General features: G+C 38.3%; 1 protein-coding gene across 2 annotated transcripts in view; it reads left to right on the forward strand.

The window, feature by feature from the left end:
- The window catches only part of COL4A6 (collagen type IV alpha 6 chain), a 137,076-nt gene that overhangs the window by 45,478 nt on the left and 74,187 nt on the right, over positions 1-17,411 (forward strand). For both annotated transcript variants that reach the window (XM_032995950.2, XM_032995952.2), the window contains exon 3: positions 2,939-3,022. In XM_032995950.2, the coding sequence (XP_032851841.1) occupies positions 2,939-3,022 (84 nt within the window). The remainder of the gene's footprint in view (positions 1-2,938; positions 3,023-17,411) is intronic.

Raw genomic sequence — 17,411 nt, forward strand, 5'->3', positions numbered from 1 at the left:
ATGTTACTCAGTTTATATTACAGGTATTTAAATCTCAGCCAATGTATTTTTTTTAACAGTGCTACTGTTTTATGTTTGTTTTGAAAACCTTGGTCCACTTCTAGCCAATTAAATTATAATAGTTTAATTCTTTTCTGCTATAGTGGTGGCACTTACCACTATAGCTAGTACCCTTATGTCTTTAATTCGTATTGTTTCTGAGGAGCTGTATTCATCAACCTGAAATACATCTCAGAGCAATTGGAAAAATCTCTTCCCTGAATACACACACAGAACAAGTATGAAGGGCCCATGCTTACATGTTCAGATTACAATCTATAAATATTCGAATGACCTATGCATTCATACATTTGAATGGAAAAATGTGTTAAACCTTTTCAGAAGAGAACACTGTGGTCTGGAATCTTATATGCAGCCTTTAGACTCGTATTCATAAATATTATACACATGGCTGTTTGCTATTTAAGTAGCCTTGGAGTGTCTGATGTCAGCTACTTCCCCTAAATAAAATACTTAGGACATGTAACACCTGGTTTGGAGCCAACTGGCTTTGGTTTATTTCCTTTCCAAATACTTTCATTCACGAGTGAGCAAAATGACTCCTCACACTGTGAAAAGGAACCTAGAAATACACTGTGAACACAATTTTACACAAAATAGGGACATCTTTTCAGTTTTTAATAAACCTCAGTGAGAGTTTGATCCAGCTCCCAATAAATTCAATGGAAAAATTTCTTTTGACTTCAGTGGGATTTTTGACTAGAACCAGATTTGCTAACCACAGCGCTGTGGGGAGGAGTATGAGCGGCAGGGATGGAAAGAATCATTGCTTTTTGTCCAGTCCTCTGCCACTGGGAAGGACTTGATTGCCACCAGAGATGGGGGATTACTAGCAAGGTGAGTTTCAGTGCTGTGAGACAGCAACTGTTGCAAGTCAGTGACCTCAGAGGAATCCAGAGCTGTGATGAAATAAATTTTCTTTGCCATTACTCACTCTTCGGAGGCAAGCAGAATTAACAGAACCATAGGAACCAAGGGCTCATAGAAATAACTGTTGAAATAAAGAATAACCTGGAGAGAAAATGAATTGGAAGTCGAAATCTTTGAAGATTTTATTGTATAATGTCTGGGAAGGCATAATCTGCCAATGTACATTGCAGACCCAAGTTCATGCTGATCATTCCTTGTCTGAGCAGTTTGGAGATGCACTTATAGTCTAGTATATAACCTCTAGATACAGTTTTTCAGTGTTTTGTTTTGGTTTTACCTTTACTGTATTGTTTACTTTTGTTTCCCGCTGCCTAGGGTCAGAACTGCCTGCATTGTTTCCTGTTATGGTGCCTCTCTTGAGATGTATCACTTGTTTACTGTTCTGCTCAAGCATTGAGTTAAATCCTACTGTAGGGTGTTAATGAGTAGCCCAAAAGCCCCATATCTGGTAGGGTCTCATCTGAACAAAACTGCCAGGAAGTCTGCAAAAGCACTGTTTGCTTGTTTTTGTTTTTGTTTTTTTTTTTATACTCGATGCCTCTTAGAATTGCTTGAAGGTTGTTATGACTATTTTGCAGCAAGAGATAATGTTCCCTTCAGGCTAGGAAGTATAGAAAGTTGGATTTAAGGCTTTTTGTTAGTATCTGTTAATTCTGTGCTGCCTTAAAACCAGAGGTGTTTAATTTAGCAAAACGGTGTGAACATCAAGGTGTAGAGAAGGTTTTTTGTTTACCTTTAGCAGAAGACTTACGGAGTGATGTCAGACTAGTTACTTTCTTTGAGAAAGCTGGTGCAAAGAAGTTCAAAAGTACATGAAAAATTTGCATGAATTACCTTTAATTTTTCACGTTCCTCACCAACAGATGTCAGGAAATTTTAAAGTCTTTAAAAATATTTCCTGTGAATGTTTTTGGTAAGGAAATGTTTAGTTCCAGTCTGAACTTGTTTCAGCACTTAGTTTGGTCACCTTGATGTGAAGAGCTTAAATGTTTATTCCATTTGGTGTTCCAAAAAGTAGGAGCTGTACCTGAGCACACTTGACAGTGAAAGACAGTTTCCTTACAGAGAGGTGTTCTTAGTGAGTGGCTAAATTACAGTGCAGAATTGAACTGTTTTCCAGGACTGTTATGGTGTTGTCAGCAGTGTTGCAGGGCTGTTAGCAGCCCAGTATTTTCAAGCCTGTTAAGTGTGGGAGGGAGTGGGTCAAGCTCTCTAAACTCACGTAGTTGACTTCCATGTACTGTCACAATCTGTGTTAGCTGGGAATTAAGTTCGTGATATAGGGACTTCAGATTTACATAAATATTGTAATTATCCTTGAAATAACTACGCTAATGCAGCAAATTCCAAATATATTTTCAGATTAAATCAAAATCCATGGTGGTTTCCTACTGTCTTCCCTGCACATTTATTCTTAATTAAAAATGCCACCTTCTTTCATCCAGGAGTTCCTCTGTTCTTGTGGCTCAGGGAGTACAGCTTCTTGCTCTTATAAATGTGCAAGGATCACAAAGGTGCATTTGTCTTGGTAGATCTTATTGATGTAGAGATACTTGGGTCCCCAGGACAGCTGAGGCACAAGTGCTAATTATTGATTGTGAACCTAGTCTAATAGTGTACTGAGTATCTCAAAGCATCATCTAGTTTTATGGGTTTTGGTAGCCTTAGAAAAGCACTCCATCACCTTGTAGAATAGCACCAATTTGTCTAAATTCACTTGTCCTGAAAGGATTTATAATCCAACTTTTTCCATTTGATGATTCTGAAGATGGCCCAATTAAGGAGAAATTAAAATGTAACAGTATTTTGCCATTTACTTTCCAGAAAATTCATATGGCAAATGTAACATAGGTGAAAAGTGATAAAACAAAGTGTTTTAATTAAAAAAGATCTTCAGCTGACAAGTAGTTACGAAATTAAATTTTTTTCTTTCTTTTTTCTTTAATAGGGTGGAAAGAAGTCTTACAGTGGGCCATGTGGGGGCCGAGATTGCAGCACTGGATGCAACTGTTTTCCAGAGAAGGGTGCACGGGTAAGTTTCTTTTCACTAGCATAATTAGTCCTTGTGTCTCTTATCAATCTTTTAATCAATAAATAAATAAACAAAACCCAAGTTAATATGTGTAATTCTCAATCTAATGACCTCATGAAACAAGAGGAATGATGAAGACCAGCTGCATTTCAAATGTCCCTGGCCAAGATTTGAAAAGCTGTTCTAAAGGTTTACAAATTGCTAGCTTTGCAATGAGTCTTCAGTGGAATCTCATTTCTTTAAGTGATCTGAGCCTTAGTTCAAAGAAGCCAGATGGTTTCTAAGTAGATTACAACAATTAAAAAGGAAAATCAAAGTAGTGTGGGCTTCCAGTACAGATTTTGCCCAGTCCTTAACTGTAATAACTTCTGTTTGTTTGTGGAAGTGTGTTTTACTTTGTTATTTGCTTGTGAAGGAACAATAACTCTGAATGAATCTAAGCATTTCCCTTTGCGAAAGTCTTTTGTTTAGCTAAAGCCTCTCTCCCTGAAGTCTGAATTTGAAGCAGCCAAATATTTACGCAAGTTTTCTGTAAAAATCTTTAATTCTTTTGATTGTATGAGAAGTTTGTAACTTTTATCTTGATGCAGCTATCTTCCTATCTTAGGGTAATGCCGAGCTGCTGACTTCACTCTTCCTTTCATTACTATGGTAATTTTTTCCCAGACACCATCTACTTAATATTTTCTCTTAAGGTCACTAAAGTGTTTTAGCATGTATCAAAATTAATCTTATTGATTTTGCTTATGCAGAAGAAAGGAGGAAAAAGATGCATTGTGGGTTCTTGAAGAATTAACTTGGAAGGGCTTAAGGAGAAGGGAAATAATACTAGTTTTCTTGTTTAACAAAGCAGTTATTTTTGCTGAAATCATACTGAAAAGTCATCCTCTGAGGGAAAACAAAAGGAATTAAGTCTTATTGAAACACTCGAAATCCTGATTTTTTTTCCTGTGTATTTCAGTGCCACAGTATGGGTGGATACAAGGCATCACTTTCGAGGACTGAATTTAGGAAAATGTTGCTATTTAGAAATTATTATCAGCATGAACTTAAATGTTTTCCTAATTGCAGACAGACTTGAATGTGAATTCTTAATTGATAACTGATGATGTGTTTGCTCTGGAAGAATATAAATTCTTTCAAATCATTATGTGGCTGGGTGAAAACATGTCTAAACAGATAAGCAGGAGAACTTTGCGGAGAAGTTCTCAACATAATCTAGAATATGAACTAAAGCCAATTGCTCAACACCTCTTGTGATTAGATACAGTAAGTGACAGACCTAGTTTGGTTCTGGAACACAATATCCTGTAAATGCTTTGACCTTTTGATAGCAATGAGCAGCATTCATCTGTCTCTTTACATTCCTGCAGTTCAACTTGATTGTTTGAACTGGCCACAACACTGTTGACCTTGCAGTTTGAGCTCTTGGCATCTCTTTTGTTAAGATGTCACAAAGATTTTAGGCTGTTTTCATTGTTGACCTGAGAACTCATTTGGCTTTTAGCTTGTTTCTTATGTGACCTGTGTCAGTAGGCATTCTCAGTCCTTCAAACACATGTTCCATCCTACTGAGGTCTGTCTGGGGAGTAAACTGTCTGCTAGAAGTGGTAATCTTTCCCTTTTACAACACCACTTCCATCAAGCCATACTGAGCTCTGCTGACACCTTCTTGGACATCTGCAGGCAGCTACTGGAGTCCTGCCATGCCAGAGGATGAGGTGGTGACTGGCTGAACTGGGAGAGGGAATGGTGTGATTATATATCCTACAGCACAGCTTGTTTCTTGGAGGAGACTGTACAGCCTGAGGCTAATTCCTTGGCCTGCCTAGCTTCTCCTCTACTGCTGCAAAACCTTTAAGTTCAGAACAGGCAAATAGGAGGTGGGACTTTGCCAATGCCCTGAATCCATATTTTGCTTTAAGAAGTTTCAGCTGTCAATTTTGCACGATTAACCAGATCGGAATAAAGCCAAGCTTTCTTTTTAAGAGAAAGAAATAGCTAAAAATTACAAGAAAAATTACAAGCTGACAGCTCAATGAAAATAATATATGCAGTGTCCTTAATTGTCCTCCTCCCTGGGTGTACTTCTGATCAGATCAAGCTGTGATGAACTCGTTTCTGACCAGATACATTAAAAAATTTATTTAGGCAATACAAATGTCAAAAGTGCTGAAGACCCACTGCCTAATTAGTGGAAGATATTTCTAGAAATGGGATGTGGGCATGTGGAACCCCCATGTCCCCATGTTCTTATTTTTGCTGTAGACTATTAGTGCATATGCAAGAAGATTTAAAAAAAAAGAGACTAAAAGACACAAAAAACCCCCCAAGTATAACCTCCTTAGCTTACTTGGAGATTGTTAGAAGACTAATCTCTATAAAGTGAGTCAGGTATTTGTGGAATAGGTTGGGATAGTGTTTGCCTACTAGCTGCTTTTAGGGAGTTCTTCTAACAGAGTAGTAAGGCTCATCTCCTACAAGAGTAAAATTTAATTTCTGTTAGTTGTCCCGATGGTGTGCATTAACTTTGAAAATCCATAACACTAGCTGGTACCCGTTTTAGGCTGTTCAGTGGTGTGATCCAGTTTACTGTGAAGCCTGCACAAGAAGAAATCTGTTATGGAAGTATCCTTCATCTTAGCCAGGGATTCAGAATTGGTCCATGTATCTAGTGATAAGTTAGTGAAAAGCTTGGCTCAAAGTAATTCAGTGGCAAAACTCCTGGGCCACATTGCAGCCATTGTCCCCTCTATCAGTTCTTATCTTGTAAAGATTCACGGGTAACAGTCCAGTGATTTGGGCAGAAATCTAGTTCTTAGTGGACAAGTGTTACCTTCGCTGAAAGGTCCCAGCAGGCACCTTTTCTGGAGGTTTTCTCAGAGGTCAAATGAAAAGATTGAACTGAGTTTGTGGCTCTTACTGAAGTGCACAAGAGATACCTAGTTAAGCTTACATGTCATGACAGAGTAAATGTAATAGCAGGAGAAGCCCACCAACTGATGTTGGCCAGTTATATATCTAGGAATTTTGGATATGATTGTTCAGTGCCCCTAAACATCATATGAAATCTAACTTAACATGCAAAGAAAACGCCAGCACAGGGACTGAGACCCTCTTCTTACAGCTGGAGTCTAGGAGAACGCATGAGACTTCTAAATCTCTGTGTCCCTACTCCTGTTCTTCTGGCCAGCTATCATACTGGTACAACAAGGCAATTTTAAAAGGAAGTCTCTTGTGATAGCGAAGGCACCCAAATGTACCCAGGTGCATGCATGCAATCTTTTTGGGAAGGGAGACAATCTGAATACAGACACTTTTTGAACCCACTTCTGCATACAAGTCTTAGACACAGTCCTCTTTCAAAACAACAACTGATGGGTAGAAAAAGTGCTTTATATTAAATTGTGAAGCACAAGGGGGAAAATGGAAAAAACAACTGTATTAAATTATAATGTGAGGAAGTTAATGTAAATTCTGATGCAATTTAGTGAAAGGCTGGATTTTTAATATGTATAGTTCCGGTGCAGGTGAGTGATCTACAACTAGAGCATTTTTGGGGCTGTTGTAAGAAATTGCTGTGTTTAAGAAATTATTTTTCACTCTCCCTTCTCACTGATCCAGTTAATGGGCAGGGATAATGCCCCTTGAAAGTTTCATGCTGTATTTCTGGCTGTCTTGCTGAGAAATGCACTGCAGATAAGTCAGCAATAATCAGGAGCGCAATTTCCCTACTTGCAGAGTTTCAAGAAGCCCTGAATAGTAGATGGCCCACACCATTTCATCTTTGCAGCTCATTTTGCATTTGTTTATGATAGCATTGGCTTTTTTGTTTTTATACACTGTCATCTACTTTCAAACAGTCACAAAGATAAACTAGCAGACACAGTCCTTGTTGCATGTATACCTTCTCCTGATGCCTGTTCACTTATCTTGGAATTTATAACAGAATTAGGGTTTGTTTTAAACTTTGCTCAACATGTACTGGAGCTCTTCAGCTGATACTAATCTTTCATTTTTTCATTCTGCCTAAGTCCTGTCCTCACTTCCCCCACCAAAAAAAGCATTTAAAGGGAAAAAAAAATTAGAAATTATTCCCAAGGCTGCACAAATTACTCAGCAGAGACTGTCCCAGGCAGCTTTTACAGTTTAGAATTGCTGTAAATTAGGATAACTTGATGTTACCAGTTATGTTTAATTTTTTCCTGTGATATGTGATCACATCAAATAATCTATGTATTTCTTACACATAATGTGTTCTTTAAAGCCCATTAAAATATGATATGATCAATTAGAAAACTATTAATGACACTGTAGAACCTCTTTCCTGTCTTGGAAAAAAGCCACACAGAGGCTATTTCTAGCAACTGGCGTGGCTGGAAAGGAGTGTATCTGTAGAATGAGGTAGTTGGTTCCGAGGACATGGTGGACATTTTACACTAAATTGAGTCTGGTCCCATGAAGTGAAGGACCACTGGCGTGCATCAGGTATGCCATGGAACCCACCTCCTGACCTAGCTACACTCAGAAGAAATCCTATTTATGTACTGCAAGACTACACTGCAATTTAAAACAAAACACAATAAGTAGGAGGGATTGAGTGAGACTGAGAGATTTTGCTCAAAAATGCAGTTGCTATCTAAATTAAAGGCTAGTGTACCCAGAAATACATGAGATTCCACAGGCTTTCTCTGAAGTTAAAATAATATAGTAAATGTAGTGTAAATTATCTGTAGGCAATCTAAGAGTTTTTGATAGAATTACTGCAGATCAAACAAACTAGAAAAGACAGACAGATCCCCAGCATCCATGCACTAAACAGCGTAACCTGAGGTCAGAATTTTGGATGATTTAATCTAATTGTTATCTAGCATAAACTAATGTCGCATTGGCAAGAGATCTTAGATTAACTTTTGTCTGGAACTAATCCCCTCAACTTAATACTGGGTGTACAAAGTGCCTCTCTTGTGATAATTAGTTGAAGATTGGTTGACATTTCTTTGCTATGCAATTGTAATAATTACAACTTGTATTTTTTAATAATGTTTGCTGAATTCTGCTTTGGCTGGTTGAACACTCTAATTGGAACAGTTTAGGGGTTTCCTGATGAAACACAATTTCTTTGGATGTGTCGACTCAACAAAATGAATTCTTTATTTGCAGAAGTGTTTTACACAAGCATATTTGCTGGAGACAAAATTCTGTTAAGCTGTTGGTTCAAACTTCTCTCTGTTTCTCTATGGCTTTCTACTACCTGGCTTAACCAGCACTGTAAGACATAGTGATGCTATTTCGATATCCGTGGCCTGCAGGTTGGCCCGCCATACCAATTAAAATCAAACCAGCCTATAAGACGTTGACATTTCCTTCAAACTGACAGTGCCAAGATATGACCAGTTCTAAATGTTGTCTTAGTGTACTAACCGTGGATAATCAGCCTGGCAGAGGTAATACCAGGATCATTATATAGTTATTTTTATTAAGATCTTTTCACATCCAAGAGGAGGAGGGATTATTGCATTATAGTAGTTCTTGTGAAATGTTGGCCATTTAACCGTGGTCATAATTGCTGGTTCTTGTAATATGTTTAAGCCTGGTCAGGCAAGACTGTACACAGTAGCCAATACCAATAAATTCATATATAGGAACATGGAATCAGTTCTCTAGTTAGTGTGAGCTCAGAAAAGGAGCTTAGATAATTCAGGTGGGAACAAAATGTTGCCTAATTCTGGCATGGGTTCTTCATCATCCGGTTTAAAACAATCTGTGAAGCATGCTTCCTGGCTTTCTCTCATTGTTACCTACACCCAAAGATTTCTCTCCAGGATCCTTCCTCTCAGAATAAGTACAGCCAGTTATTTTTTCCTGTTGCGAAAGAACCCAAAAGTTTGGACTGGACTATATGTATGTTTTGCCATAATTTCTGATTTCACCTCCAGGCTTCTCCAATTGTTCTTGTAGGTTCTTCCTTTCCGCTTGCATTGTAGGCAACTTTCAGTCCAACTACGGCACTGTGGTCTCTGAAAACACTTTGTTGAAATTTTGTATCCAAACGTCAGGTCTGGTAGACGTGCTAGGCCTCAGTACTTTTCCCTCCTTTGGGTTTCACAATTCCTCTTTTCTGTTCTTTTATTTATTCATTCACTGACTCACTATAGTGAGTTGTTTTCCTTTTCTCTCCCTCTGCCATCCAGCTGTACTTCCCACTAGACCTGTACAAATGTCCTTACAAATGTCTCATTGTCACCTTCCTTTCAACAGTGCTAGAAGCCAATGTCCTGTTTCTAAGTCCTCCTTTTCTTCCTGTTCTCTTTGCTGTTGTCAACATCAACATGTTTTCAGTCAGTCAGCTTAGATGTTGTCCTTGACTTGTCTATTCCTGCCAGGTTATAACCAATTTCTGACATTCTCTACAGTATCTCTAACTCCATTTCCTTTCTGTCTACGCATCAACAAATCATGTCATTTCCTTCTGGCTACAGCAGAAGCAGCTACAGTCTCCCTTCTGACTGATGTCTGTAAATACTGCTTATTGTCCCGACCTGCTTTTCTGTGTTTCATCTCTTTGTGTCTTTTAGTCATACCTGAAGATGAAAGATCTTGGGATTTTGCATATGTCTACCTCATGTAAGAGACTTAATCAGCCTGTCCAATTTTTCTCTTTTCCTCATCCTTCTTCCTATGCCAGCTGATTGTGTGATATCTTAGGTTGAACTCTAAGTTGGACTGACTGTAGTGTAACTGAATATGTACAGCAGCTTAGGAAGGCAGGCAGGCTGCTGTCAACCAACGCTTCTGAGCACTAGCAATCAGCCAGTGACCAGACCCTTCTCCTCCAAATGTGAATCTAAGAACTGTATTGTGTTTTAAATTATTTTGATGTGTTGCAGTTTTGACAATGTCGCAGTACTTTCACCCTTAGGAAATTCTTGTCATGGAATTGATGTAAATGATGTCTTAATTCTTGTTCAAATCCCCTTCTGGTTAAACATAAAATGCCACCATTTGATTTGGGAAGAGAATTATCTATAACATTGAAAAATGTTGACCATCTGTTCACTGTCATTAAGAAATTTTGGCAATATTTTGAGAGAAAATGAGGTAATAGTTAAGTCAAACAACTTATGTGCTAGCTGCTTTTCTAACAACTGCCAAGATTATATTTCTTTAAGTAACTTTGCCAAACACGGCATTAAGCAATTATTGTACATGTCCTCCTGACCCAACCTAAATACACTGAGCCTAGCCCTCTAATGAGAACCACACCATATACTAACTAAACATAAATAAAACAGATCTCATTGCATTTAAAAGTATCCTTTATGCAATGGGTATCAAGACCAAACTTGTTCATACGTACAGTTTTACATTATCTCTCGTAATCTTGAGTACATTTGTGAAGCCTTCTTGAGGGGCAGGCACCCATCTTATCTTGCTTACAGATGTCATAGAATTTAGTAATGGTGAACAACTGTATTTAAGCGGGCTAACCAAGGAGCCTCTGGTAGCAAATCATGTTTCTGTTATTTGTTTTGCAGTTTGGCCAAAAGGACTTGTGCACTAAGTGAGGCTAAATATATTCTAGGAAACATACCCCATAAAGAAGATTTCCCCAACTTTGGAACCTAGCCAGCAACTGTAGCTGTGCTATATCACCAGGGTGGCTGAGGGGACTCTGTGTCCTGAAACTGTTTCTAAATCTGCCTGCAAGGGCAGCGTATTTTGTAATTGCAGTGGGGACCCATGTTTACTTTTACAATCAACCAGAACGTGGGTCCTCAAACTGTGCTCTATAGAGTACTTCCAGATGGCTTGGAAAAGCCCAGCAAAGAAGTATCTGTCACTATTCAAGTAACTGTGCTTCATGTGAGTTGTAACCCAGGATTTTAGGTTTTCCAGTGTTTTGGGAGCAAACAGAGCATTTAAAAAGCTCCTTGCTGCATCCCACAATGCTGTGAGTTGTCTTAGCTTGAGAAGTTGTTGTCTCACTATACCACGTAAATGTATTTTCTACTTCTCCTTTGTAGCCTGAAAAAAAGTCTCTGGTTTTCTCAAATTGAGCATCTCAAAAGTGAGGTGCTACTCACATGGATTTAGCTGAGATAACTACAGCTCGTGGCAGAGTCAGATTGCTCTGTTGCGTACTGTGACATGTCCTCTTCACCTGAAGACATAGCGAACCATGATTCATTCTCTCTGTTCTGTTGTTGGCATTGTGAGCTGAGGGTGCAGGCATGTTGCCCTGGGAATAGATACTTTATGATTTCTTATTTCTTATTTTTACAAGCTGCCACAGCTACCATTGGTAATCTGGGTGAGTAAAGTACTGTTCCCCTTGAAGCCAGTGGCATCACTCCCACTGACTTAATTTTATGTGTGTAGACAGATGGGAAGACAGAACCAGACTAGCCTTCTCCCTCCCTCTTTGGAGCCTTGCCACAACTGGCCTTCTGTTCTAGCTTTGTATCTGTGGCACTTACTCCAAGACCAAAAATGACAAGTTGTGCTACAGATTTGATCCATATGGACAAACCAGAGATTTCAACAACAGTTTCCTAGTAACCCCCCCACACTTCCTAAATACTGGACAGTAAAAACATCCCCATATCCAAATTTTTTCTTTATAAAAATTTTTAGGTCTGTCTTGGCTATAGAACAGAGTGTTTGATGAATCTGTGATGTTTTACTTGCCATATGACTTCTTAGAACAGGACTAACATCAACCCTTTGTCTTCTCTTGTTCATTTGTTTATTCACAGTAGGTGAAGAGTTGTAAATGTTCTTTAAATTGTTTTCTATCAGCCACTTCACCTTTCAGTCAGAAAGACAACTAACAATTCTTGTAGGAAGAGAAACTCTCTGGTGTCCTGTCTAGGGCAGGAAAAGCAAATGTTAATGTAAGTCTTTGGAACATATGTCTTGTTGGGCTCTTGCTTAACAAAAGCTGTAGGGTTTTGTCGGGTGGTTTCTGCAATGATGTCTCAGTTGAAAAGAGATTATTAATGCACTCATTCTGAGAAATGACACAAGACCTTGCTGGCCCTCTCCAAGTGGTTAACAGACAAGAAGGGACTAACTTTTATCTTGCCTTGAAATTACCCAATTGTCATTTTCTTCCTCACATTCTGTATCATTTGTATGAAGGAATTTCCACCTAGACTGTGTCTTAGTAGCCTTTTTCTTCAGTTCAAGTTCTCTTTAATACCTCATTTTCTTCATACTTGTCTCCTCTCACCTCATCCCAAATCTTGCCCATCTTCTAATTAAGTGTGATTATTTAAGAATATTCCTGCTACTAATTATTTTTTTAAACTTCTTAGAGTAAGAAGAGGTGCCCTTTGGAGAAACAAGAGTTTTTTAAAAGAGTTTCCATTGGCAGGAATTGAAAGGTGTGACAGAGATTTTCAGTGTCATCTCTTGAGTAAGTCAGCCTCTTGGAAACAAAAGGATCACAGAACCAAATCTATGAGCAAGGCCCAGTTCTAAGATTTGGCTGACAGTCAGGTTAGGAGCCAATTCATGACCCAGGAAAACAGCCGACAGCAGGGATTACTACGAAGCAAACTTAATTGGGCAACAGATAGGCAGGAAGTATGCCAGGCATGGAGCCTGCAGCCAGATAGAGCACACAATGAAGATGGTTAACCAGGCAAAACTGTGTTTGTAGTGGTAAAAGAGGCTGTATAGTGCCAAATAGTTGGAAATAAAGGTGAGTGCATGGGTCTCCCAGGCTAGCTGTCAATTCCTGTGTTCTGGGAAAAATGTGCAGTATTTTTGGTGTGAATTGCAGCTTTTCCTGATAGGAAATCATAGATTTCAGAAGATAGGGGAGCATCCTGACATTTCTCAGCTTTCCATGCTGAGTGAGGTTGAAAAGCTGTTTAGAGATAGTTTCCCTGCTTCAGAAGAGAAAAGGATCCATACATCTACAGGAAAAAAGAGTAGGACCTGTGAAGTATCTGGTAGGTTAATGCTTCTTTTTGGCTCTGGTATATAACACCTCCTGTGCCGTTAGCAGAGATAACCAGGCATTCTCTGAGTTTGGAAAAGGTAATACAAGAATTAAAAAACAAGAGAGTCTCACTCACAATGCCATGTATGCATTATTGGTGCAGAAAAGTTTATTTTGAAATTAGTTTTTATTGCTTAGAATCATCTGGAAAATTCTGAAGTATGTTACCTGATCCCTCTGTATGACAGAGTCTGTTAAGTTTAAAACAAAAGATGATTTCCTCAATGGGCTAATTTGTGTGTGGGTAGGTGGGAATTACTCTAGGGTCATGGAAAAATGAGAGGGAACAGTTTGCTGATTATCTCAGGAGTGAAAAAAAGTCAGTAATTTGGGGAAATAAAAAAGAACTGAAAATTTTAGTCTGTTACTAAGCTTCATCAGCATTATAAAGGTTTGTTAGAATAAATGCAAGATTGGTACAATTAGGCTATAACTTGTTCATGAACGATAGGCAAGGAGAACAGGGAGAAGCTGTCTTCTTGAGAATGAAGAACGTGTATGTTTGCTGGTGTCCAGGAAAATGTCAGGGCTGACTTTCTAAACACTTGATGGTGAAGAAAATGAAAGACAGGAAAACCAGGGGTTGTTGTCACAATAAACATCTGACATAGGAGATCTGACCAGAAAGAATAGGGAATGGTGGCTTTATTTTGGACAAATAAAGGAGCATCCAAATAACAGAACATTGTGGGAGTAAGAGATGAATGAATAGCATCCAGGATACAAGATGATCTGGCTGAGAATCTGGATATAAGCATAAATTGTATAAAAATAGCTGTGAAGTGATGGAGCATATAGTCCTTAAGAAGCATGAGGGAGCAGGGGGCAGGGATGGTGAATTCAGAGCTTGCATGTAGGAATGAGAGTGCAGTGTGGCTGAGGAAAATGGCAGTTTCTAAAAGATCCTATATGAAAGACTTTCAAGTTTCTTAAGTGTGGAAAAAGAGAGATGACAGTAAAACAATACAAAGAAAGAAGAGTATCAACTTCTTCCTCGACCTACTTCTGCAAAAATAGAAGGAAAAGCTCAGGTATTTGCCAGTCTCCTCCTTTTAAGCTGTTGATTAGGGACATTTTAGCTGTTGCTCCCCAATAAGTCATAAATCTGTTAGAACAAGCATATTTTCACAACTATCTAACATTGAGCTGATTTTATTGGTGACATATTTAATACTATTTGACCTCGTGTGGAATTGCCAACATAGAAAACTTAGGGGGAAGGTGCGAACTGGAACAAAAAAGGGATACCTGAGTTGTACCAGGTATCTCATCCAGGTATCTCATTGTTTTGGAAAAAGGAACATTTTAGTAGTCTGAAGAGTAGCCTAGATACAAATGTCCTTATTAATAATGGGTGATTTTTGAAAGATTTTTGGGGGTCTTTTTTAAAAAACAGCAGAGTGTTGCCAAAACTAATAAACAAAAAGTCAAAGTAATTTAAAAATGTCTGGTTTTAATCCATAATGAATACAGTACAAATGATGCATAACTTTGAAGGACTATTAAAAAGAAATCTCTGGTTGTCTCTTAAAGCGTCTTGTACTTTTTTTTAAACGATCAAAGAAAGCTTCCTAATAAAATGACTCAGCGTGTGCTGAATGCTCAGCGTACAGTAAATGAAGAATCTTTTAGTACCAAATGTTAGCACTAAGGGTGATGAAATTCTGCATTTAATTTTGTCTTTCAAGGTTCTATAAAGCTGTTATCTTTTAAGATCGATTTCTTAGGTTTGTATTCAAATCCATAATATTCTGCTGGAACAGTATAGCAGAACTTGTTCAGCTGTTTAGTTGAGCTGTGTCCTATCTGCTCCTGAAGCTGGGGTATGTATTAGCATGGTGGCAAATCTGCTTCAAAACCACATTTGTTCTGCTCACATCTCTATTGCCAGACCAGCAACATCTGCCTGCTTGTGTGTCTGGGTATTTCCATTTCTTGTCAGGTTCCACGAACACAATCAAAATTTCCAAATGTGGAAAAAAGTAACAAATGCATCAGCCAGGATATTTTTACCGTAGCTATGTCTACTGCAAACTGCTACATGCAGGGAATAGATTTTGGTGTAAAAGAACTGTAAGGTCTTGGAGTATACATGCGGAGTCCATGCTCTGCAAGGCAAAGTCACTATATATAGCATATTTTCAGACTTTACCTGTGTGTTAGACATAATGAATGAAGGTCATAGAACCAAAGAAGTGTCGTGGAGCTGAGCATTCCGCCCTCCTATAGTTGCAGGATTCGTAAATAATCTTGTTCAGTAAAGTTATTCTTTTATTTATGATGAATTTATTATTTGTAACTCAAACCCTTAAATATAGTGATGGCTGATTTGGATTGATGAACAATGACATCACTCTCACAAGTGCAGAAGTTACAGCGTGTATACTCTGACAGATACTTCCTGGGAGATGTATGTACAGCATTCTAGCTCCCAATTATTTGGAGTGGTGCAGTAGTGCTTACCCTCAGCCCTCCCTGTGAATCACACTGTGTGCTTATCAGTAATCTTTTCATTGCAAACACTGTTTAATGTAGTTCCACAAATTTACTGAGGACAGTTTACCTGTCATCATGAATCACGCTTTGTGAACAGCTGGAATGTAAATCAGGATATTTTTCTATGAGAAATATAGGTAATGGGTATTTTCTAGCAAATTTTTAAACAAGTCTTGTTTCTTCTTTGTGAAGCTTGATTTTCCCTTGATACTTACTGACTGTATTTGCTGTTCTGAATACCTACATGATGCTGTTGTGGCATTTCTTTTATTATGATGACTAATGACTGAGGATCCCAGCTGAGATGGGGGAAGTCCTGTGGTGCAAGGCAGTTACAAACATGAGTAGGAGATGGTGCTCCGAAGTGCTTTCACTCTGTGAGAATTACTTTAGCTATATGTTTTCTCAAGTTCCAGTTAAGAAATCTGTTAGTTACTTAACTATATTTTCATAAAAGTAGGTGACGATAGAAAATCTTTTGAAATAAACCACTAAAAAGTTAGCACTCTCTACTCCTTATTAAGAGACCTCTGAAAATACTTAATTCTCCTATAATATATTTTGTCTTCAAACTGACAGACATGTGAAAGAGAAGATAGCAGAAGATGTTGTTCTTGTCTCATTTTAATCGAGGCATATCTTCCAAACAGTACAAAATGTTTTTGGAGGATATAAACCTTTGGAATATCCTTAGCAGTGGAAATATAGCCCAGCCTGTCTCACAGCAAATTCAAAATAAATAAATAAAGTCTGCATGCAAAATCAAAGCAGCAGGTGGTCATTCCCTGTATAACTCCAGCTGCACTCGAGCTGTAAATCCAAAAGCATTACTAAACTAGCAGTAGGACACCCAGCAGTTCCTTGTAGGTTTGGATCAGTGTTCCTGGGACATTAAAGGAAATTTTCCTAAGATTTAATGTTTTCTCTTGAAACAATAAATGACATAAGTGTTATCTCCAGACTTTTTCCAGAGCAGTGAAGTAATTAAACTTCACTTGTTTTTCTAACATCAAGACTAAAACCTGAACTAATCTATTCTAACCATTCCCTTCTTTTTTATCAGCCGGAATGTGCATTAACTCCTGAGAACATTTGAGTGAATCAGTAGTTCTGCTTACAGTGGCTTTATTTTGCGCACTGGCTGACAGAAAGCAGTCAGGCTTTCCTTCTCCGTGTTAATGTAGCTGTTGTATTCTGCGTTTATTTTTTTTCTTGTACGAGCATGTATCAGGTGTACCACATTTAGATATCTTTAGATTTATTTAATTTTATAAGACAGTATCTGCTTTAAGCAGTGCCTTTGCTCTGTTGCATGCTTTTCTTTTTACCGGTATTACGAACTCTTCAGTCTATACTGAAGAGGAAAGCTGAGTTCTATTGGTGATATTGAGGGATTTCTCAACTGTAAGGAAGCCAGGCTTTTAGTCTTCAAACCTTTAAAGCAAATTGCTTTCAGGCTTCTAAGACTGACTGCTCAAACATCCATTTATGTGGGCCATTTTATGTGAATTTTGTGTAAGGGAAACGGTTCCAAGAGAAATACCTCCCAATGTATTTTAATTCACACTTGTTTAAAATAAGTTCTGTGAATGTTACATATAGTGTTGGCAGCATGTTATAGCTGAAGGAAGTGCATTTCTGTAAACCCGAACTCCTTTGAAAATTGAAGACTTAATTTATTTTGTAAATGATACTTAATTGTGACCATGCTGGGTAGATGTGGCATTTCAGAACAGTGGCCATCATACTTCCTTCACTGAGTTCCAGTGCAGGGCATTACCCTTGCAGGAGGTTTCAGGAATAGCTCTGAGCACTGGCTACTAGAAACACACACAAGTTCCTGATGTTGGACTTTTGATCAGTTTAGTTACCTCAGAAAGG

The sequence above is a fragment of the Tyto alba genome, unplaced genomic scaffold (genome assembly GCF_018691265.1).
Source record: "Tyto alba isolate M040663 unplaced genomic scaffold, T.alba_DEE_v4.0 Super-Scaffold_5, whole genome shotgun sequence".
NCBI lineage: Eukaryota > Metazoa > Chordata > Aves > Strigiformes > Tytonidae > Tyto > Tyto alba.